The sequence below is a fragment of the Ananas comosus genome, linkage group 3 (genome assembly GCF_001540865.1).
Source record: "Ananas comosus cultivar F153 linkage group 3, ASM154086v1, whole genome shotgun sequence".
NCBI lineage: Eukaryota > Viridiplantae > Streptophyta > Magnoliopsida > Poales > Bromeliaceae > Ananas > Ananas comosus.
The window spans coordinates 12444522-12467493 of record NC_033623.1 but is presented as its reverse complement, the minus strand read 5'-3'; the positions used below and the strand labels follow the sequence as shown (position 1 = coordinate 12467493).

General features: G+C 38.5%; 4 protein-coding genes across 5 annotated transcripts; all 4 read left to right on the top strand.

Moving 5' to 3' along the window:
• LOC109707833 (fasciclin-like arabinogalactan protein 8) lies at positions 1128–5645 on the top strand. The gene is made up of 2 exons (XM_020229360.1): positions 1128–1208; positions 3630–5645. Exons 1-2 carry the CDS (start codon positions 1128–1130, stop codon positions 5196–5198), a joined length of 1650 nt encoding a protein of 549 aa, XP_020084949.1. The 3' UTR covers positions 5199–5645.
• Positions 14538–15322, top strand: LOC109707691 (CDGSH iron-sulfur domain-containing protein NEET). 2 transcript variants are annotated; one of them, XM_020229161.1, is made up of 3 exons: positions 14538–14901; positions 14983–15093; positions 15126–15322. In XM_020229161.1, exons 1-2 carry the CDS (start codon positions 14660–14662, stop codon positions 15086–15088), a joined length of 348 nt encoding a protein of 115 aa, XP_020084750.1. In that variant the 5' UTR covers positions 14538–14659; the 3' UTR covers positions 15089–15093; positions 15126–15322. The 2 variants fall into 2 exon arrangements, with proteins under 2 accessions (XP_020084750.1, XP_020084749.1); XM_020229160.1 differs by having other exon boundaries at positions 14983–15322.
• LOC109707689 (xyloglucan galactosyltransferase XLT2) lies at positions 15496–17525 on the top strand. Its single transcript, XM_020229159.1, has one exon. The coding sequence runs from the start codon at positions 15974–15976 to the stop codon at positions 17393–17395; it is 1422 nt and encodes a 473-aa protein (XP_020084748.1). The 5' UTR covers positions 15496–15973; the 3' UTR covers positions 17396–17525.
• Positions 19751–22248, top strand: LOC109707688 (cytochrome P450 704C1-like). Its single transcript, XM_020229158.1, has 6 exons — positions 19751–20142; positions 20253–20468; positions 20574–20861; positions 20939–21274; positions 21367–21570; positions 21823–22248. The coding sequence occupies exons 1-6, from the start codon at positions 19810–19812 to the stop codon at positions 22000–22002; spliced, it is 1557 nt and encodes a 518-aa protein (XP_020084747.1). The 5' UTR covers positions 19751–19809; the 3' UTR covers positions 22003–22248.

The following is a 22972-nucleotide window of genomic DNA, read 5'->3' as shown; positions in this document are numbered from 1 at the left end:
TAAAATCACAGGACACTAAATTGATACACTTTAAACTATAGAGCATTAAAGTAAAAAAATGTGAAACCACAGGAATCATATTTAAATTTTTTTTTTTCTTTTTTTATCAGAAAGATGAAACAAAAACGGTGGAGTTAACACCTGGGACGTTTTATTTATTTATTTTTTTTTTTTTTGAGAGATAGATAGCACGCTACCCGCGTCATTTATTTCATTTCATTTAGAAATAAACTTAGCTAAAAATGTGAATCAACTAAAATTCGAACTTGGAATCTCGGGTATCAACCACCAAACCCTTTATCACTTGCTCTAGGAACGGTCGTTAAAGTTATGATTGTAGATGTTAATAGTTTCAAAACAAATATATATTATTTGAATTCTTTAGTATTAAATACACTAAAACACATCAACACAAGTTAGGCTCTAATAATATTTTTAAAAATAAATAGAGCTATTTATTTTTGTATTATTTTTAGCAACCAAGCTTCTTAATTGGTAATTGATATTGCTACACATGATCCATGTTATTTCAACATATTCGCGCGGATTCAAATTTCAGAATTTCTTGATATTATTTGCTAAGTCATCAGATATATAGTATTAAATTCATCTTGTATTAGCTTTCAAAATTAATCAATTTTCAGATGACTTCAATACTACACAGATAACATAACAAACTATAAAATATAAATTTTATAAATTTAGGATAAACTAATAGTGTCAATCATTGGTTTAGCTTAGCCAGAAATAACTCCCAAATAAATGACTTTGTTTTTACTTTTGCATTGTTATACCTTTACTTCGTCAATAATATATAAGAATAATATCCAAAATTGCATGCAACCGTATACTCAACAAATGTGCTTTACATTGTAAAATTCGTTCCCACGAAACTACGTTGCTCGATCGTCAAATTGTTGCTTGGCAAATTAGAAAACTAGTATTCTTATAAATAATTTGGGTAAATTATTTATTAAATTTAAAATATAGTGGTTATATTTTATTTATTATCTTATAAAATATATCAATTACTTAACAAATCAAATGTAGTTATAGAACCAAATTTATAAAATTTTACAAAATTTATATATAAATATTATTATAATATTACTGGGCAAGCTGTAAATATGGGGTTCACAAATTGGACGGTGCAGGTGGAAGTGTGGCTCACTGCGTCACGTGAAAAGCCTGAATCAGCAAAGGGCAACGTTCGCCCTACAGTAACGTTGAGCTCCCAAGGAAATAATAATTTGCCTGACTCAAGTTCACCAGGTCATCCGTAGACCGTATTTGTATCCATCGTACGAGTCTCGGTGGAAAAGCCACAGAGGTTGGTCTACCGATGACGTGGTGTACTTGGTCCGCCAAATATTTGTCTCACTGGAGAAATCCGCGTGCCTCCGCGTAAAACCAACTCTTCTCTGACAGAGGCCAGCTGCCTATAGTACGGTAAAGAAAAATTTTTTATTCCCACAAGAGTTCGCATAGAAATCATTATACGAGACGCTGGATCCGCCGTCCATTTATTCCGCCGGATCGACATCTCGGGTGGTGGGCCGGCGTGAACGGTGGAGGGGTAAAGATCGATTATCGAAAGGGTTAAATTTAATAAAATAAAATAAAAAAAACAAAGAGGAGCGAAAATAACTGGGTTAAAAGAAATTTATATTTAATTCGCTCGAATAATTTTATTCCGCGATCACGTGGCGGACGAGGACCGCCTCTGACGACGTGTCAGAACGCTCGTCAGCTTTTTCTTTTCTTTTCTTTTTTTTTTTAAAAAAAAAAAACCGGGCTGAAGACGAATTTCGAAAAGGCCGTTTAACTCCGCCGTTCGACTACCGTTTAGATCGAGCACGTTCCTTTAACGTCCGTTGAGAAACCGTGTGGGGCTTGCCGGCCCGGCGTGGATCAGCCCGACTCGGCTGGTGGCGAGGTGGGGGGGCCCAGCAAGCCCGACATGTGGCCGGGCACGAATTAGCATGGCTCGACCGAGCACGGGCTGTGACGAGCGTGAGCAAGTGCCAGGGCATTGGACCACCATGCATGCAGCCTGCTTGTACGTCGGCCCTAATTCCATAATCTAGAAATGGCTCATCATACAAAAGAGTCAACCTGCAGGAAGACCCGTTTAAGACAAATATATAAAATTTTTCTGTAGGCTCGTGACAGGGCTGCTCGCTCATCCTTTCGGGGTCGGCTGTTGGTCCTTACCTTTTATGATATAAAATATATAGGAAATTATTTGTTTCATTTCTTTTGAACTTAGAATTTCGTGTACCAACTATTAAACACTACGCTAACTGCGCTATGTACGGTAGGTTCGTTATATAGATAGTTATTTGTTAAATTTGGTTTATATTGGCTTATGAGCCCAGTTATACTGTACAAATAGATTGGCCTCTCAACAAAAAGTATTATGAATGCAGCCCGAGGGAATTAATGTGCACGAATTCTCCAATTTTAGGCATTGATGAACCGCCTCAAAGAGAGCACAAAAGTAATTACTGTTGTGAAGAAGAAATGGCCAGCTTACAACAGAAGTTATTTAAATTCTGTACGCAAATTCTTTGTTTACTAATAAATGGTTGGAACAGCAGTTTCAGTTTATCTTATTTGTTTTAAAAAAGGCAATACCATCTCAGTTATCACAAACAGAATAACAATTGGAGCTTAGAAAGCTATTACATATAGGAGAAGTTCCAGAAGGGAAGTGCCAAAATGGGGAATGGATCGATGTTCTCTACATTAGAAGCAAAAGAAGAATGAATCCCATTACACTTGTCTGCTTGATCTAACACAACCAAATAAATACTCTAATTTAGGAAAAGAATAAGCATCCCCAATTAAGCTGCTTGCCTTTACTATTTAATTCAAGTTCTCTTTCCTTCTATGAAAACAGTGCAGATCTTGAGAGAGCAAATGAGATAAGATTAGAAACAAACCCAAACGAGTATAGTTTTTCCAGAATCCAGAACTCGTAACCAGGCCTTAACGGACGGACTCTATTGACAAATCGGGTTAAGTTTAGCTCAAAGCCCAAATCTTAATCTTGGGCCGCATTTGGGCTTTGAGATGAACGAAGCTGAACATGGCCCAACTCTTCTCCACAACTAGCAGTACATCACCGACCAGGCCACCTTCCGGGGGTGACCGGATCTCACGCATTAAAAAAAGAAAAAAAGAAAAAAAAAAAGGGAGAGAAAAAGGAAAATCTCTCCAGCTGTGACCGAAGGGCGCGTTCCTCCTCCTAATCCTCCACGTACAGTTGATGCCTCCAAAAACTATTATCCGAACATCCTCATACTCTATCCCGGCACGACAAAATGTTATCACCGTTCGTGTGCTTCTCCTCAGTCCTCCACCCTGTGGCCACGATCATCCAACGGCAGATAACGTATTGTCGCATAGAAAAATTCAAGCACGCGTCCCTAGGAATAAATGACAATTTTTAGCAGCGTCGTCCTACTCCAACGGCTCGTTCCCCTAGAGACCGGCTGGGCCCCACCTGTTTCGGCAACCTCACATGCCCACTCTTCACTCTCCTCACTGTCCTCAGTGGCTATAGTAGTACCGGGCACTCGGCCACCTAACCCCATGCAGTTACCCTAACCACGGTTAAACCCTAGCAACCAAACCCATCATCTCGTCCCATTTATGATTCACTCTATTATCATGCTCCGGCCCTTCAAGTTCTAGCCCACTCACTCCCTCCCTCCCTCAATCTACTGTACTCACTACTACTACTACTACTACTAGTGCGCACGCTTCTATCCATCCACATTGAAGTGATCGAGAGCTGTTGTAGAGAAAGAGAAGAGAGGAAAAGAAAGAAAAAAAAGGAAAAAAAAGGTGAACTATTTATTATTATTATTATTATTATTATGGGTTCCTCCTGTGATGTTCTTAGATTGTTCATCGCGGCGGGTGCGGTGGCGGTGGCGGTGGTGTTGTTAGCGGGGGGAGCAGAGGGGCACAACATCACGGCGATCCTGGAGGGGTTCCCGGAGTACTCGCTGTACAACAGCTACCTGACGCAGACGAAGGTGTGCGACGAGATCGACTCGCGGGAGACGGTGACGTGCCTGGTGCTGCCGAACGCGGCGATGGCGGCGCTGGCGTCGAAGCAGAGCCTGGGGGGGATCAAGAACGCGCTGCGGCTGCTGAACCTGCTGGACTACTTCGACCCGCAGAAGCTGCACGACCTGCCGCGCGGCACCACGCTGACCACCACGCTCTACCAGACCACGGGCGACGCCCCGGGCGACCTCGGCTTCGTCAACATCACCAACCTCCGCGGGGGGCGGGTGGGGTTCGCCTCCGCCGCCCCGGGGGCCAAGTTCGACGCCTCCTACACCAAGTCGGTGCGGCAGATCCCCTACAACCTGTCCGTGCTGGAGGTGTCGGCGCCCATCCTCTTCCCGGGCCTGCTCGACGCCCCCTCCGCCGCCTCCGCCAACATCACCGCGCTGCTCGACAAGGCCGGCTGCAAGACCTTCGCCTCCCTCGTCGCCTCCTCCGGCGTCCTCAAGATCTACCAGGCCGCCATGGACAAGGGCCTCACCCTGCTCGCCCCCAACGACGACGCCTTCAAGTCCCCCGACGCCCCCGACCTCTCCTCCCTCTCCAGCGCCGACCTCGTCGCCCTCCTCCAGTACCACGCCCTCCCTTCCTACACCCCCAAGTCCTCGCTCAAGACGGCCAAGGGCCCCCTCTCCACCCTCGCCTCCAGCGCCTCCGGCAAGTACGACCTCTCCGTCGTCTCCAGCGGCGACGACGTCTCCCTCGTCACCGGCGTCGACACCTCCCGCGTCGCCTCCACCGTCCTCGACGACACCCCCGTCTGCATCCTCACCGTCGACAGCCTCCTCCTCCCCGTCGAGCTCTTCGGCGCCGCCCCGGCCCCCGCCCCGGGCCCCGCCGGCGCCGCCGCCCCCGCGCCGGCGCCCGCCCTGGCGCCCGCCCCGGCGCCCAAGGCGAAGGCCCCGTCGCCCGCCCACGCCCGGCACCGCGCCCACCACGCCTCCCCGCCGGCGCCGCCCGCGTCCACCCCGGCGTCGTCCCCGGCCGACGGGCCCGCAGCCGAGGCGGACAAGGCCGACGTGAAGAAGGCGGCGGCGACGGCCGTGAGGGCCGCCGGAACCCTAGCGACGGTGGCGCTGGCCTCGGCGGTGCTCGTCGTCGCAACGTTCTTGTAAACGAGTTAGATGATCTACTAAGGATCCGATGAGGAGACCATTTACCATCTCGTTCGTCGTCTTTATGATTTCTCTCTCGCGCTCTCTCTATTGCGTACCTCTCCTTCTCTCTTTTTTTCTTATTTATTTTTTACTGTTTTTTTTTTTTTTTTTGCTTTTTTGAGCTCTCATCGCGCACTTTATCACATCGTTATAATTTTTTTGTTGATTGTTTTTTTTTTCTTTTCTTTTTTTCTTTTTTGGCTCTCATTTGGACGTTGCGTGGGGCGTCTATTTGTTGTTGATTTTGTGTTCTTTAAAGCTACTATTTTCGTGCTGTAGTTAAAAAGAACGTGTCTGCTTTTCATCTCTTTGCATTGCTATTTCTTCTCTCTTCCCTCTTGTGTTGCATGGAAGGTGAAATTCAGAGTTCGGATTAAAGTAAAATTTCGGAGGAGTTGGAGTTCAGCCAAACGTTTCATTTTTATTTTTTTTCCCGTTTTTTTAGTTGTGAAGTTCTTTCAATATATTTGTATTTTTTTAAATGAAAGCTCTAAAATTTAGAGGTGCGGAACTGAATATTTTTTGAAGTAATTTCGGTCATTGTGGGCTAAAATTAATTAATTATGCGATTTAGGTTTAAATTTTGATCGCAGAAAAAGTTAGGATAAATCAAATAATAAAAAAAAAAAAAGAATTTGGACCTTGGAAGTTACCTCAAACCCGCCGACAAAATAGTTTGAACTTTAATAAAAGTTTTAATACATCGTACAAAAAATGTGGACAATTGTGGTCGAAATTATTTTACTCTTCACTTTTCGTAAAGCACATATATCTTTAAAATTTGAATTGGTGGTGATGTTTACTGTGTGATAATGCTGCTTATTATCATGTTTCCTCGTTATCCCACGTTGTGATACTTAATCCAATTTGTTAATTACATCATATTTCTCTTTAGAAAATGTTATTACTTGTACAAATTTGTGGATGTGAATCTTAGGTTTCGGTTGGTTCGGTATAAGCAAGAACTAGTTATACCGAAAATAGGTACAAGTATGAATTTTCATAGCAATAAGGATATTTTTTTGTTTGGATAAAAATATGAGTATAAGGCTATAAGCTGAAATTAGAAAAATTGTGTTTGGATGAAAATATGAGTAAAGGTGGAATAGTTGGTAGTTATAAATAAAAAATAATGATATTATCCATTTAAATTTTTAAACTAAAAATTTTAAATTGAAAATTTTAACTTTTAGATTTTAAAATTTAAAATTAAATTTAAAATTTTAATTTTCAAAATTTTAATTTTAAATATCTAATTTTAAATTTAAGATCAAATTTAAATTTGAAAGATATAAAATATCAAATTTAAAATTTAAAAACTAAAATATCATATTTAAAATTTAAAAATTAAAAATATCAAATTTAAAATTTAAACTTTAAAATTTATAATTTAAAATTATAAATTATAAATTTTAAAAATTAAAATTTAAAATAACAATATCTCTCTCTCTATCTCTCTCTCTTGTACTGGGGATGGTACAGTCGGGTATAGGATGGAAACAAGTGTTTCCACCTCTTATTTTTTTCGTATCCGGTATAGGGTAGGAACAAGTGTTTCCACCCCTTAATTTTTTCGTTTGAGTACATGAGGAAAGATAAACTTTTTATCCCTCCTCTTATACCCAATTCAAACGGAGTGTTTAGGGTTTTGTTGATGCCGACGAAAATGAGCATCAGTGAGGCAACGCGCCAAAGGGGTTTGAAGTTAGGAATGTGTACCCAAGAGTGGCTAATTAACTTGGCTTTCATGCACACACATTCGAACGCACCTGCCAAAAAGTGGGCCCGATTGAATTAACCAAGTCATTAGTGAACTGGTCAAATCACGCCACCACGGATTAAGCCGCGATTTCTCTCCATCAATAGATTATAGAAAAAAAATAAAATAAAATATACATTTAATCTAGAACTGTACGGCATTGGTCTAATCTTTTATTGGGATAATTTATGGGAAGTAAAGCTGGGAATGGGACTGTAGGTTGAAATGGAGATTGGGAATTTGGGATGGGCAAGTGTGTAGTCTCGTAGACATCTGACATGAGGCCATGTGCTTGCTTTTGTAAAATGGTAGCACATGCACGGAGCCATTATTACATGGACCCCTGTTCTTCCACCCTGGTCTTCAAAAACTCAATCTAGGGGTCCTTGGATTAAAATCTAAATCTTGAGAAATGATTCGGTACTTTTTTTAAAAAAAAATAAAAAAGATCTTAACCGTTGATTAATAGAGGGTAAAAATGTAACTTTAATACTTAGCAGGTAAAAAGATTATTTTATTCAAGATTAGTTTGGTAATTAAATAATACAATATTTAAAGAAACTTTTAATTGAGGTCCTAAATTTATGCATTAATTAGCACTAATTTAGGAAATTAATTGATTAACCAAATTTATGCAATTATTAGGCATTAATTTAGGAATCTACTTTAAATGTTTTAGTGTTTCTCAAATTATGCATTAATTTAAATTATAGAAATTTTAGAAATAGTTTTATTTCTAAATACGATGAATTTAAATTTTAAAAATTAAATACTTAAAATTTAAAAGTGAAATTTAAATTAGAGGAATTTCATATTACTATTTAAAAACTAAATTTCTACCAAGATTTAAAATACAGTTTATTCGCACCAGTTTAAAACGTAATGCATAAAAAACTTAGAGAGTAAGATTTCTACAACTAGATTTCTCTAGAGGAATTTCATATTACTATTTAAATTTTAAATTCAATGATTTAAAAACTAGATTGAACCGATTGATTTGACTGATCAGACTTTGACCTATTCTATCAAGAATCTGATTTTAACCTATTGAACCGAATAACATTAAGAACAATTTGGAACCGGTAAAGATAATAAATATTTTAAACAGAATGATAATTTAACTGTTAGAGCTAATAAATATTTTAAATATAATTTTAAACATATAAATTAAAAAGATTAGAATTATTGGTGAGAAAAAAAATAGTTAGGAATTTGAATTCGAATCTGACTAACAATCATAAAACTTATTTCCGAACTCGACGGATTTCAAAAATCCATATCCAAATTCAAAACTGACCAATTTTTCGAAACCCAAAACCAAACCTAAACCAGAAGACTAGAATTCAAACAATTATTTCTGTTTACCATATTTCAAAGTATTTATATGAAACTTAAATTTTTAAAATATAAATTTGAATATAATATTAAATTTTAAATTTAAAAGTGAAATTTAAATTAGAGGAATTTCATATTACTATTTAAAGTTTGAATTCAATGATCATAGTGTCAAATCATTTGAAATTTTTACTATATGAAATGCCAAATTATGAAAGGAAAGATAGAGAGAGAAAAAGGAAACAAAGAAAAAATAAAAATTTTGAAAATATAGTAGATGTAAAATGACTAAATTGCCTATGTATTAAGAGACAAAAATATCCTTTTTTGAGGTACCTGGTAACCTGTACCTCTCCCAAAGTGACCTGCTATTGCAGGTCACAATTTTAAAAAAACTAAATCTGAGCCGTTGAATACGTGTGAATAAACGGTAAAAAAAAAAAAAAAGTATAGAAGCATTACTCCTAAATCTTAACCACTATTTGTAATCTACAATATTGAAATATTTTATTTATGTTTTATATTATATATCTTTGAATTTTTTAAATATATCATTATATTTTATATGCTTACAATATATATCCAAAGATTAACATAGTTACTATGTAAACTTTTTCGTATAAAAAAATAAAGATGGATAGAAACTAGCATGAGAAGGTTGGGCTTGGGCCCTTGAATAATGAGTATATATATATATAAGATAGACACTCATTTTTTTAAAAAAATGCAAGTAACATTGCTCACTTATATATTGGATTTGTTATGGTTATGCCACTAGATTTTTTTGTGTTAAAATATAGAAAATTTAGCATTGGACTACTTAGTCCGGTGTTGTTATAATTTTATTCTATTTTGTGCATAAATTAGATGATGCAGTCAAAAAACTTACTGAGAAACCATTATATGCTTAAAAGATATAAAAAATATACAAAAAATGTATATTTTCTCTCGAAGGAGATTTTAATTTTATGAAAGAAATCTCTAACTATTTACTAATTATTTTTTTGTTATCATTTATGCATATTAAATAAATATATTTTAAATAAGTATATTAGTATTTATTCAGTTGTACCGTATAGTTTATGCAGGGAATAACAATGAATTTGTAGCAGTAATGAGTTAAGTATTATAACATTAATTTTTTAAGAAATAAAATAAAAATTTCTAAAATAGATAAGTAAAATAAAAAAAAATAAATATTTATGAAAAGAGTTTTCTGGGTTTTATTTTTCTTTTTCCACACTGCTTGAAAACGTGCTAATAAAGTGACAGAAGCTGGTATTTCAGATAACAACCACTCCACTACACTACTATAGTAATTATGAAACATATTTGAATTTTTGAAAGATCCTTATTTATATAGTAATTATGAAACATATTTGAAATTTTGAAAAAATCCTGATTTATATAGTGTGGTCCAAGAAATAATTTCTTTAAGAATTGTGCCTGTTTATGTAATTTACTTATTATGGGGCCTCTCTGGTACTTGTTGGAACGCGCTGTGTCGTGATTTGTGAAAATGTTGAAAAGTACGTGTGCGTGTGGGTGGGTCGGTGGGGGGAAATCACGCTGCCGAGAAGTTCCGTTCGCTTTTGCGCGCCCATCGCTTTTCGCTCGGCTGGAAAGAGGGGACTTGGTTTGCACCAAATGATTCGGTTGGGTCGGATAAAGCAAATTCGTAACGTGGACTCGTTGGGGCGGGGGGGAAATATAAAATTATAAGAGGAGTATTTAAAATTTATTATTTTTTTAATGTAATTTTATCTAACTTAGTTTAGATTTATTTTTTTAAAGAATTATCTCTTTAATCTCTCATTTTCTATAAACCTTTTCTCTCTTACTCGCTCTTAACTATTGCTAACTACACCGGCCGTTCCTAGAACAAATAGCAAAGGACTTGGCGGTTGGTACCCGAGATCTAAGTTCGAATCCTAGTTGATTCACATTTCTAGCTAAGTTTATTTCTAAATGAAATAAACGAAGCGGATAGCGTGCTTTCTATCTCTAAAAAAAAAAAAAAAAACTATTGCTAACTACTAGTTGCACCAACCCATTCGTATGCTATTTAATAGGCTTGTAATGGTGTGACATAGATAATAATTCATATATCAGTATATCACCCCTCAAGTGCTCGGTCCAGTGTGGGGGAGATCACGTTCATTTATGCCCAAAAACTCGAAATAAAATCATGATAATGATGAATGGACTGATCTCATGCGTGTTAGGGATCATTTCCACTTTTTTTTTTTTTTGTTTTTTGCAATTACCCCCGCCAACACAACAACTATAATTAGGAACAAGTTGCCATTTGCATTAACACCCCGTGCAAAATAGTAGCCCTAAGGGAATTTTTGCTTAACTCAGATAAATTATGTTTACACCTATGTATTTGATCTTTAATATTTTTTTGGTTTAATGGTTACAAATTTGTCAACCTCATTAATTATCTCACAAGTACCGTTTGTGTAATTGAAAATTTTTTACCAAAGCACTTAAATTATCTCTCATTCTCGCCCTGCCCTCTTCATCTTAATTACCTTCATCTTCATCTCTTTATATCCATTTCAGTAAGAACAAAAATAATAAAATAAAATCCTTTTGCGAATTGGTATATATATACTTAGCCTTATGAGAAGCAATTGGAGAATAAATGAACTAGACATCAGAACAAAGCAGAAGAGGAAAGTATAATTAGAAGGAGCATTGTTCATGCAAAGAAGTGGAAGCGCATAACGTGAGGGGGAGGATAAGAATAAAGGAGTAGCAACATGGTTTTAAAGATGAGAATATGGAAAAGAGATTAAAAAAAGAAAAAGGAAAAGATAAGGTAGGTCTAGGGTTAATCTAGATCATTAGTTGTCTTATGGATGAATACCAGGAAGGCAATTTTAGCTTGCAAAGCTGATGCATGCATGTCCCGGCCTTTTAGTGCTTGTAAGGTTTGGGTTTTGATAAATCAAAAGTTCTCATATCTGACAAACAAAACTCTAAAAAAATCATAATAATTGAATAAGAACTGTATTATAATACACCCATTAGTAAAACTAAATGTATCTAAACGTAAGTTCTCATTTTATGTGAGAGAGAAAGATAGCAAACTCTCTCTTTTGTTTATTTTTATGAAACTGAACCCAATTACAAATAAGAAGCGACTAGATTTCGAGTTTGAGATCTCAAATACAACCATTAAGCCCTACCTAGCTAAAATACAAGTTCTAATATAAAGTTTTCATGAAGTAAAATTAGTTTAGTAACCCAAATGCTATGCGACAACGAGATTTAGCTAGCGTTTCAACCTGACTAGCGGTAAAAAGCGGAAAAGATAGATTAAACATTTCTTTCTTAGGAATAGGATCGAGCCTTCTTTGGCCCGTATGATACTTTTTAGATAAGCTCGCAAAAATTATATCATAATTGATTATTATGGTATATATAACATAATATCTACAATATATATATATATATATATATAACTAGGCTAGCTACTATGCTATTAATAGCACAAAGTCATTGGTGCTACCAAGTTTTTGACCATTGGATTAAGAGATGTGCGGTTAGGATGATGTGGGCCCCCCTAGGGTTGAGTGGGTAGTTGGTTGAATAGTATGATCTAACGGGTAAAAATAATCAAAAGGGTAGATCTAACGGCGGAAAACTTGGTAGCACCAAGTGTTTCGTGCTATTAATAGCATAGTAGCCGGACTATATATATATATATATATACCAACGGCCTACGTCCACGGGCGAAGACGGAGCAAATACTTTATTAATGTCGAAAAAGGCGGAGTACAAGAAAATATCGGTGTGTTATTTCCTTATCTTTTCTTTTCTTGCATTAAGTTATTTTCTGGATCTATTTTTCGCCGTTCTGATTTTAACAAACTGGTATAATATATAGCGTAGAGCTACTATATTATCGGAAGTATAGAGTATTTGAAGTTTTCGATTTTTTAGCTCTTGGATAAAAAATTATACAGTTGGGGTGATTGCGGTTCCCCCAGGGTTGAGTAGTATTTTTAGGATAGAGTGGTCCCCATAGGATAATAATATTAATTCAAAGGTTAGAAATGATCAAAGGGATTAATCTATGGACAAAAAAATGAAAAATATCAGATCCTCTATGTTTCCGATAGCATAGTAGCTCTCTCTCTCTCTTTCTCTCTATATATATATATATAGAGTTGGACTGGGCTACTATTAGTAGCAAAATCCCATTGTTGCTACCAGTTTTTTGGCCTTTGGATCAATTCTTTTCATCATTTCTAACCATTGGATTAAATACTATAACCCAGTGGGGACCACTCAACCCTAGGGGGACCACTCAACTCTAACCGACTAATATCATCCTGACCCTACAATTTTTCATCCAAAGGTTAAAAACTTGATAGCAAAAAAAACGTTTTACTATTAATAGTATTCCAGCCTAATTCATATATATATATATATATAGAGTAGGGCTAGAATACTTTTACAAGTATCACCCAAGTGATACTTATGTGTTTTTAGCCATTGGATCTACTTTTTGATTACTAATAATCCTTGGATCAAACACTATTCCACCTACCACCACCTACCACCACCTACCACTATCATCTCAACCTCACATCTCTCTATCCAAGGGCTAAAAACACACAAATATCACTTGGGTGATACTTTTACAAGTATTCTAGCTCTACTCTCTCTCTCTCTCTCTCTCTATATATATATATATATATATATATATTGTAATTCAAGCCGTGGGCAACTTGATCACCGTAGAGAATGGGAGAGTGTAATTAAGAGGCGTTGGGAGCAGCTTGTGTGAGCTGGCGCGGTACACCCATCATGGCCACTGGTGTGGGCCGGGGCCGATGCGGATTAATCGGATCCCTTTCTTGCTGTTTCTCCATTCTGGAACCATCGATCCAACGCTGTCGCCATATCGCATTCTTTGGCTTGTACATAAGCACGTGAGTAAGAAGCAATTATTTGCGTCCGATTCAGTAAAGGGTTGCGCCCTATACTTGCGACTCTTATGGCACCTGTTTGGCCCAGCTTTATTAAGGATTAATGTGGTGGCGTGCATAAGAGCACAAATGGGTCAATTAACTACGGTTCTTTTTTATGTTAATGCTCTATATTATTATTATTATAGGGAGAGTTAAAAAAAATTTGATTTCTAGAAATTTTAAATGCTCTAGATAATGTTTAACGGTATGGATCGTCAATTCGGAAGCTCTATCATCGAAAATGACTTATAACTACGAAAGCGATCATATTCATAAAAGTATAAATGGAAAATTCAATAACCAGTCAGTTATCACAAACAAAATAAGACCATAATTTTCTGCTATAAAAATAGGAAAAAAAAAGAAGAAAAGTGGTAATATACTAATATAGAGACTAGATATGCAGATAATTCAATAACCAAATAGCTATCACATTTGTAAAATGAGAACTATATTCTCTATTGTAAAAACAGAAAAAGATATATGGTAACAAAATGATATGCACGATTAACTAGACCAATTGATGCCAATTGGAACTTGCACATTCTCTCCAATCATTANTATCTCTATATATATATATATATATATATATATATATATATATATAGTTAAATGGGCTGGCTATGGATTCGGCACGGCCCACCCCGGTTCTAGGCCATAGTTCAAAGAAAAGTGGCCTAGCTTGGCACTGCCCGGATTTAAGCCCGAACCAAGCCACGACCCTTTTGTGGCTGCCCAAAAAATCTGAACCTTGCAGGTCTAACACGACGCATATTACACCCCTAGCCAAGAGTAAAGTAGAAAATATGTTTGGATATTCTTCGCAAAATATTGCGTAGTTTGGATTGTTTGGAGCTTATTTAATATTCAAGCATGTCTAATGCTGTTGGACTAAAATAAAGTTTTAAAAAGAGTATCTTTTTTATTGAGATTGGAGAAATCATATCCTAATCCAATAGTGTGATGCATGCAACTCATCATTTACTACAAGAACAAACTAAATATTTTTTTCCAAAGTAGTGAGTGCATTTTAGAGATACGTGGGTTGGTCTGGTACGACACGCTCATGGGCTTAACCACATCACACTTTTCCGGCCCAGAGGCCCTGCACGATCCGCAAAAGGTCACGAACTATTCGAGCCCGTGATGTGAGCGTTGACGTGGCAGTCCCCCCTCCCTTAGCTTGGTTGATTCCCACACTCCGATCCCCCAACGAGCTCGTGCGCGCCACACATCCAAATCCCGAAAAATAAAAATAAAAATAAAAATCTAAACCCTCGCTCTCGTCGGAGACCCTTCCCCTTCCCCCAAATTCCGCAAAGCTCCCAACACCAACAATGGCGTCTCCGATCCCCGCCGCCTCTGTGATCGGGGCACGGTTCTCCTACGCCCCTTCCTCGGAGACCCTCCGCAGCAACCGACCCCGACCCCGTACCCTCCCTCTCCCTCGCCCCCGCGACCGCCGCGTGGCGGTGAGAGCGGAGGGGTGGGTAAACCCCGGGGTTCGGAAGAACGAGGACAAGGTCGTCGACTCCGTCCTCGTCCCCGAGCTCTCCAAGCCCCTCACCGCCTATTGCCGGTAACCTAAAACCCTAAAACCCTAAACACCCGCCCCCTTCGTTAATTATTCTCTATTATATTTTCATTGTGATTTGTGAAGGTGTTGGAGATCGGGGACGTTCCCGCTGTGCGATGGGAGCCACGTGAAGCACAATAAGGCTACGGGCGATAACGTTGGACCCCTCCTTCTTAAGAAGGGAAAATAGAGAGTCTTTTTCTTTTCTTTTTTTCCTTTCTAATTTGTTGTATGTTTTGCCTCGAAAAACTCTGAATTTGAGCCGGAATCGCTCAGCATCTGAACTCTGTTTACCATTATGGCGTACTTGACACTGTAACTTCTGTAAGTTTGAGTAATAAGCGTCAGGGATTTGATTGCGAACGAGCAGACCAAGTCAACTCTCATGAGAGCTGAAGAATGGAAAGTTCTTATTAGAATTTAATTTTGTTTTAAAGAAAACATTCTTTGTTAAAATCACCCTTAATCTGCGCGACATCATGGATATGATAATAATAACTGATTTTCCTACTATGTCCGACACAATAATAATCTTCCTAACATTCCTTTTATTCCAAATGGAGCAAAATCCTCTGTGAGGCGATGATGGTAAGTTACATTAGATTAACACATTCCTTTTATTCCGAGAACAACTCACTACGAGTTTTTTAGTGAGTTAAAAAAAAAACAAAATGCATGAACTTAACCGAGCACCTTGGAGGGCAATGAAGGGAAGTAATCAATCCCTTGATGATGAGTGATAACAAGGAAAGAAATTAGGTAGATACATTAGCATTCCAAATATGGTAATTTGCACTCTAGTGATCTCTCAGAGGGGCCAGAGAGCTAACTTTCTATGGGAGGTTGTGAGAAGCATCAAATGCCTGCTATACTCTGTTCATCCTCTTAACTGTTTTTTCAGGGAAAAGATTTTTTTTTTTAAAAAAAAGTTTCATCAAGTGATTGTGATTACAAAGTCTTTGACAACATTGTAGACATTTACATAGCAAAGCTGTATAATTCTGGAGTTGATCCATTTTCTAGATCTCAGTTCACCTCTTCAAAGTTTCCGAACAGTTGGAAGGTCACTGCAGAGATGGAGGTTTCCGAAAAACCTGAGGATTCCCCTCACTCCTCTTCGCCGGTGCACGTAACAAAGGTCGCAGCCGCCTCCCTCCACCTCCACCTCTCTCCGGTCCACCGCGCGGGCCTCGTGCTCTCTATACTTTCTATCCAATTCCTTCTCCTCCTCCCCACCTTCTACTCTCGCTTTCCTCGCTTCCTCTCCCTTCTTCGTGGCCCGCCGTCTATCTCAACCTGCGACACCGGCTTAGTATATGTATATGATATCCCTCCAGTATTCAATCGTGACCTCCTCGCCGCGTGCGACGCCTTGGATCCTTGGACCTCCCGCTGCGCGGGCCTCTCTAATGCCGGCTTCGGCCTACCTGCTGCTGCAAACCTCAAAGATGTTCTTCCTTCCCTTTTTCTGCCGCATTGGTTCGCCACCGACCAGTTTAACATTGAGCCTATATTCCACCGCCGTCTCCTCACCCACCGATGTCGCACCACTGACCCGTCTGCAGCCACCGCCTTCTACATTCCCTTCTATGCTGGTCTTGCAGTTGGCCGGTACATCTTGTCCGTGAATGCCACTAACAGTGATCGCGATCGCGATTGCTCCCTTCTCCTAAGTTGGATCCGACGGCAAGCTCCATATAGGCGATCCAATGGCTCTGATCACTTCATTGCCATTGGCCGCATAACGTGGGACTTCCGCCGCCCGCCTGACGGCGATTGGGGCTCCAACTTTTTTAACATGCCTGGCATGGAGAATGTCACTCGCCTTATAATCGAGCGGAGTTCTGGGGATGACAAGGACGTAGGAATACCCTATCCAACCGGGTTTCACCCTCGGTCTGTTGATGACGTCAGGGCCTGGCAACAATTCATTCTAAACCGATCTCGGTCTACGCTTTTTGGTTTCGCAGGCTCCTCCCGACGGTTCAGGGATGACTTTAGGGGACTGCTATTGAAGGAGTGCGCTGCTGCGGGTAACACATTGTGCCGTGCTGTGGACTGTGACGGGAGCCGATGCGCGAACAGAAATGCTGCAACAATGAGTCTATTCCTGGATTCAACATTCTGCCTTCAACCGAATGGAGATAGCTTCACGCGGCGCTCTATGTTTGATTGCATGGTGGCGGGCGCAATCCCAGTGCTATTCTTCCGTGAGAGTGCATACTTGCAGTACCAGTGGTATCTTCCAGTACAAGGGAAGGAGAGCGAATGGTCGGTTTTTATAGATCAAAAGGAGGTTAGAGAAGGGAACGTTCGCGTAAGAGCAGTGTTAGATGGGATCGGAGAGGAGAGGGCGAGGCAGATGAGGGAGCGAGTGGTTGATATGATACCGAGGTTGATATACGCAGCGGGCGAGCAGGGGCTTGGAGAGGGGATGGAGGACGCCTTCGATATCGCGCTTAAGGGAGTGTTCACGCTCTTCGGGTCGTCTCGGTGAAAGTATTTGAGGAATTGAGAGTGAATTATGAGTTCTTTTGAATTGCTTGATTGATTTCTTATAGAAAAGGTATGTTCTGTGTTCCTTTTGTTAGATATAAATCTATTTCAATCAGTTTTATTCTGGATGCTGAGAGTAAGAAAACAATGATTGAATGAAAAAAGGCAAGAGCAGCTAATCCATGTACCTGGAATCACTCTATATTTTGCAGTCCGTATATATAATATTAGATGGCATAGGGTCAGGGCTAACAATTTTACCTGATGTGTTTTTGAAATATTTCGAGTCCGATCCAAAGGATCTGGCTAGATTGCTTGACCCATATTAAGTAACTCGTTTGGCTATGCGAGGCCTGCAGGTTGGGCCTAATAAATCCGGATTGGTGGAGCTTCTGTCCCGATACCCTCCGAATATCATGGTAAGTGGAAACAAAAATTTAGAAAAATGTAATTGACTTCAAATCCTTTCCGATTTGCCAAGTAAAGGAAGGAAGAGATAGGAGACTTTTTTTTTTTTTTTCTTTGATCCTTCCTAATTCTCAAAAAATTCATCAAAAATTTGTTCCCATCCTAATCTGTCCCGAATGGAGCGATACATGGATGCCGAAAATATAATTAAAATTGACCTGCCGTAAATTCATCTAAATCCGATAAAAAATGAAGCGGGAGGTGAGAGACCCTTCCTGCCCCTGGATCCGACCGGTTTGCATCTTTAGTCAACTTTGTATTTTAAAAACTAACAGCTAATTGGCTACCATACATGGCAATTCCACCTTGGCATATATTCTAAGCAGCTTAATTTGTTGTTTTTATAAATTGTTCCTTCATAAAAAAATATTAGGCCTTGCTCGCATGACGGAATTTTAAATACATTCTAGTGTATTTTAAACACCCTGACAACGTCGTAATATCAAAAAAAAAAAAAAAAAAAACTTTACCAATTAAGCAATCACATATATAATACTGGTTTATTAAGAAAATTTTAAAAAGCTTTGGGAATACATGGGCAGGCATCACTCAATATTTTTACACAGGCGACCAAGATCAGATGTCCAAAATCTTTACTTCGGAAGTTAATTACTTTATATTTTTTAACTGAATTAATTTTAAAAAATAATCGATCGTTGCTAGCATAAGTGGCAAAGAATTTGGTGGTTGGTAGTCAAGATTTTAAGTTCAAATTCTGGTTAATTTATATTTTCAGCTAAATTTATTTCTAAATAAAATAAACGAAATTAGTGGCATATTACTTATTTATAAAAAAAATAATAAAAAATAAATATTATAAATTACATGGTATATTTTTTTTAAAAAATACGTATTTCTAATTCATTCTGCCAATCGCTGCGTATCGTGTTTACAGTTTGCATCAACTATGTTCACTTCGTACCACTTGTCCTCATCCTAATTAATAATTAAGGAAGAGCAATGCCATCTATAATCTTATTCAGAATGTATATTTTATATCTTATTAATTTAATAAATAAAATATTTTTATTAATTACTTAATGTGATTGGTGCTTAATATTCTGTTTATTTGATGGGTGAAATATAAATTGTACCATCTAAACTTTTGAAATTATGTGAACGGTGAATAATCCTTCGTCCCTTGTCCACTACATGCATAAAATGACTTTAAAATTTGCTGAAATTGCAAAGAATATTTCACCTACCATTCGTTGTATGTAAATAATTTACAAGTAATATGAGTCCTACAGTTATTTTTTTGATTATAATTTTATAACTTTATTATCTACAGATATATATTTCTTTAGCAATTTTGTCACTGTTTAATTTTTTAATCTTAAGTAAAAAAATTAAATTATAAAAAATAAAATTAACCGTTTTGCATAAAATTTCCACCTGTTTTGTGATTTTACAAAAGTAGAGTATTTTTTTAAAATTTTGCCAATTTCAAATTTTAATAAAATAACCAAGATATTTTTAATTTTTTTTTTTTGTCGTTCGTATTTTTTCTCGCGATAAGTCTTCCTTTTCATTAATATTTCATCTTTCTATTTTCGCTTTCTCTCCTATCTCCGCATTTATTATCTCGTATTGATGACGCACATTTTTTTTCTTACTTCATCTGTATCTTCATTGATTCTGGCTCAAATATGACACAGATTGCAGAAATGAGATTGTGACGATGGGTCTGATCGTGGACAACTAGGATGCCACGAAATTTGAGAATATTACATTATTTGAGATTGGATTATACAGTTTGATATTATTTGAAATTAAATTATACTGTTATAAATTTAAATTATAGAATTTTAAAATTAATTGAGACTTAAGGTGTGACTGAGAAACCCTTTATTTTATCGCATCCCCCCTTCCACTTCCAGTGTATGACCCCTGAATCAATCCCTCTCTCTCTCTCTCTCTCTCTCTCTGTCTCTCTCTCAACAATTCATGGAGTCCTCCACGCTCGCAAGGTCTCCCACATCCGCCGCCGCCGCCGCCGCCGCCGCCATCGTAACTCTACTTCTCGGCGTCTGCTTCGCGAAGCTTCTACTCCTCTTGTCCCGCCAAAATCCGACACGAAGGAAGCCTAATTACGCGCCAATCGCGGGCACCATCTTCCACCAACTCCTCAACATCCACCGCCTCGTGGATTACCACACCACCATCTCCCGACGCCACAAAACCTTTCGCATGCTCACCCCCTCCTGCAACTACGTCTACACCGTCGACCCCGCCAACGTCGAGTACATCCTCAAAACCAACTTCGCCAACTACGGCAAGGTAATCAGATCCCCAAACATGCAAAAAACGCAATTCGTAGTTCCACTTGCCCGGTTCAATTTTGCGATAAAAATCGGATTTTTACGAGTTTTGTGGGGCTTTAATTGTAGGGAGAGCTCAGTTATAGTGTTATGAGGGATCTGCTTGGTGATGGGATCTTTGCGGTTGATGGGGATAAGTGGCGACAGCAGAGAAAGATCGCTTCTTTCGAGTTTTCCGCGAAGGTGTTGAGGGATTTTAGCAGTGTTGTGTTCAGAAACACCGCGGCCAAGCTCGCTAACATCGTAGCAGAGTTCGCCTCTTCTTATCAGATGATGGATATCCAAGTGAGTGGAGTTTTTAATCGGTTTTGTGTTCCCAAAATTGCTGCTTGTAGTAATTGCTTACTATGAGGATGTTGTTGTTTTTGTTGTTGTTGATGTAATTACTAGGATTTGTTCATGAAATCGACTTTAGATTCAATATTCAAAGTTGGGTTTGGGGTTGAATTGGACACTCTGTCGGGGTCTAATGAGGAAGGGCGAAAATTTGCCAAGGCTTTTGATGATTCAAGTTGCCAGTTGCTGCGGCGTTTTCTCGATGTCTCTTGGAAGGTTAAAAGGTTTCTGAATATAGGATCAGAGGCAGAGATGAAAAGGAATATTAAACTGATCGATGATTTCGTGTACAAATTGATCGATAAAAAGTCCGAACAAATGTCCAAACAACGCGGAGACTTCGTAAGTCATTTGATGAGCTCGCAGGTTTCAGAACCCTATTTTTTGCGCCAATTCTAATGTATAGTTCTTTGCTGCAGATGAAGAAAGAAGACATCTTGTCGAGGTTTCTTATCGAAAGAGAGAGAGGGTCGGATAACATAGAAGATCGGTACTTAAGGGATATCATTCTAAATTTCATTATCGCGGGGAGGGACACAACAGCGGGGACACTTTCTTGGCTCCTTTACATGCTATGCAAGCATCCTCATGTACAGGAAAAGGTAGCACAAGAAGTGAGAGAAGCCATTGGGATCAAAGATAATGCGGCTATGGATGAATTTGCTGCGTGTTTGACCGAAGAAGCCATTAATCAAATGCAATATCTCCATGCATCTCTTACTGAAACACTTAGGCTATACCCTGCTGTTCCGTTGGTGAATTGATCCTTCTTACTCGGTGTTTTAGAGATTAAAACTTGGAGAGTTTCTTTCACCAGTACTGATTGTGTATTGTGTCTGGATTGTAGGATGCCAAGTGTTGCTTCTCGGACGACACACTACCGGATGGCTTTGATGTAAAGAAGGGCGATATGGTAAACTATCAACCTTATCCTATGGGCAGAATGAAATTTCTGTGGGGGGAGGATGCCGAAGAATTTCGGCCAGAAAGATGGTTTAACGAAGATGGGGTTTTCGTTACTGAGAGCCCTTTTAAGTTCGCTGCTTTTCAGGTGAGCTTCGAGTGCTTTTAGTCCGAAGCTCTTCAAGAAGTGCTATTTCAGTAACGCTGTTTGTTTTATTTGGGGTTCGAAAGCTCTAGAATTTTCTTTCTTTCTCAAGTAAGAGAAAATAGTTTGTATCAGACGCCATGGCAATTTGGCGTATAAGATTAAGTACCATAACCTACTAATCATGGTTAATGGCCAACGATTAAAAATAAAGGCTATTATTTGCTCACTGTGGCTAGTTTGAGCTATATGCAGGCTGGCCCTCGCATATGTCTCGGGAGGGAATTCGCATACCGACAGATGAAGATCTTTGCTGCCACTCTCTTGTACTTTTTCAAGTTCAAGATGTGGGACGAGAAGAAAAAAGTCGGTTACAGAACCATGCTGACACTTCAAATTGATGGCGGACTACATCTCGGCGCCTTTCGAAGATGAAGATACTTTAATCTGATTTACTCACACTCAATTGTAACTTGTGCTTTAGTGCTATGCATATAAAAAAAAGAAAAAAAGAAAAAAAAAACTTTGATATTTAAAAGTAGTCTTTGGCTATGCCAAATTTGTGTTGTTCATTGATACCATGTAAAGCCATGCATATGGGAATAAGTTGGACAACCATTGTAGCTTGTACACATACTTGTTCTCTAGACGAAGCATATGGATGCTTTACTTCTACCAAAATCCGTTTCTACTTGCTCTTTATTATAATTAATGCAATTAAGTTTTCCTTTTCCATATCTATTTAAAAAATTAATTCAGTTGTATACTCGAATGATTTGTGCATGTTGGTTTCCGAAAAGCACTAACATACCTGTGCTTTGCTCTCTCAATTTGATGTTGCTGTGGTCTCACATTAACCTGGGGAGTTCACTATCGTGCGGAACAGCGAGGGCCTGCTTGTTTCGCCGAGGGTAAAGTTCAGGTTGAAGTAGGTATTCCGGTGATTTAGAGTTTAGGTAAAAATTGAAATTATTCTATTGTTTGTTTGTATAGCTATAAAATTAAAGTTTTTTCAACTCTATTATTTGTTTAATAAAAAGTGTTTGACGTAAAAGTTAGAAATGTAAAGAAGATGAGTTAATATATAGACATATAGAGGGAGAGAGAGAAAAGAATCTTGGACCTAAACAATACTGGCGAGGATTTGCCAACCGTAGCTAATTCACAAGTGATTAAACTTCCTTATCCTCAAAAATAACTAATGGTCAGGATTGCTTGCATCTGATCTAAGTTAAGTTTTACGTCCTTTTCAGTTGCTTGTCACGTTGATTCCATCTGCAGTCAAAATGAAAAAGAAAGGTGCGTTGGTTTGTGGGGTCCTTCCTTTTCTACAAATTAAGGAACGACACAGATTGGTTCCTTGGCGCCGGTGGGTGGTCGAAAAAACAATCTTCAACAGTGAGAA

Bases quoted from the DNA above. Each gene is read 5' to 3' on its own strand.
- LOC109707689 (XM_020229159.1), top strand. From the start codon at position 15,974: ATGGAGGTTTCCGAAAAACCTGAGGATTCCCCTCACTCCTCTTCGCCG.
- LOC109707691 (XM_020229161.1), top strand. From the start codon at position 14,660: ATGGCGTCTCCGATCCCCGCCGCCTCTGTGATCGGGGCACGGTTCTCC. The intron at 14,902-14,982 runs GTAACCTAAAAC...TGATTTGTGAAG, and splicing joins CCCCTCACCGCCTATTGCCG to GTGTTGGAGATCGGGGACGT.
- LOC109707833 (XM_020229360.1), top strand. From the start codon at position 1,128: ATGGGGTTCACAAATTGGACGGTGCAGGTGGAAGTGTGGCTCACTGCG. The intron at 1,209-3,629 runs GTTCGCCCTACA...GTTAAACCCTAG, and splicing joins CTGAATCAGCAAAGGGCAAC to CAACCAAACCCATCATCTCG.
- LOC109707688 (XM_020229158.1), top strand. From the start codon at position 19,810: ATGGAGTCCTCCACGCTCGCAAGGTCTCCCACATCCGCCGCCGCCGCC. The intron at 20,143-20,252 runs GTAATCAGATCC...CTTTAATTGTAG, and splicing joins ACTTCGCCAACTACGGCAAG to GGAGAGCTCAGTTATAGTGT. The intron at 21,275-21,366 runs GTGAATTGATCC...TCTGGATTGTAG, and splicing joins TATACCCTGCTGTTCCGTTG to GATGCCAAGTGTTGCTTCTC.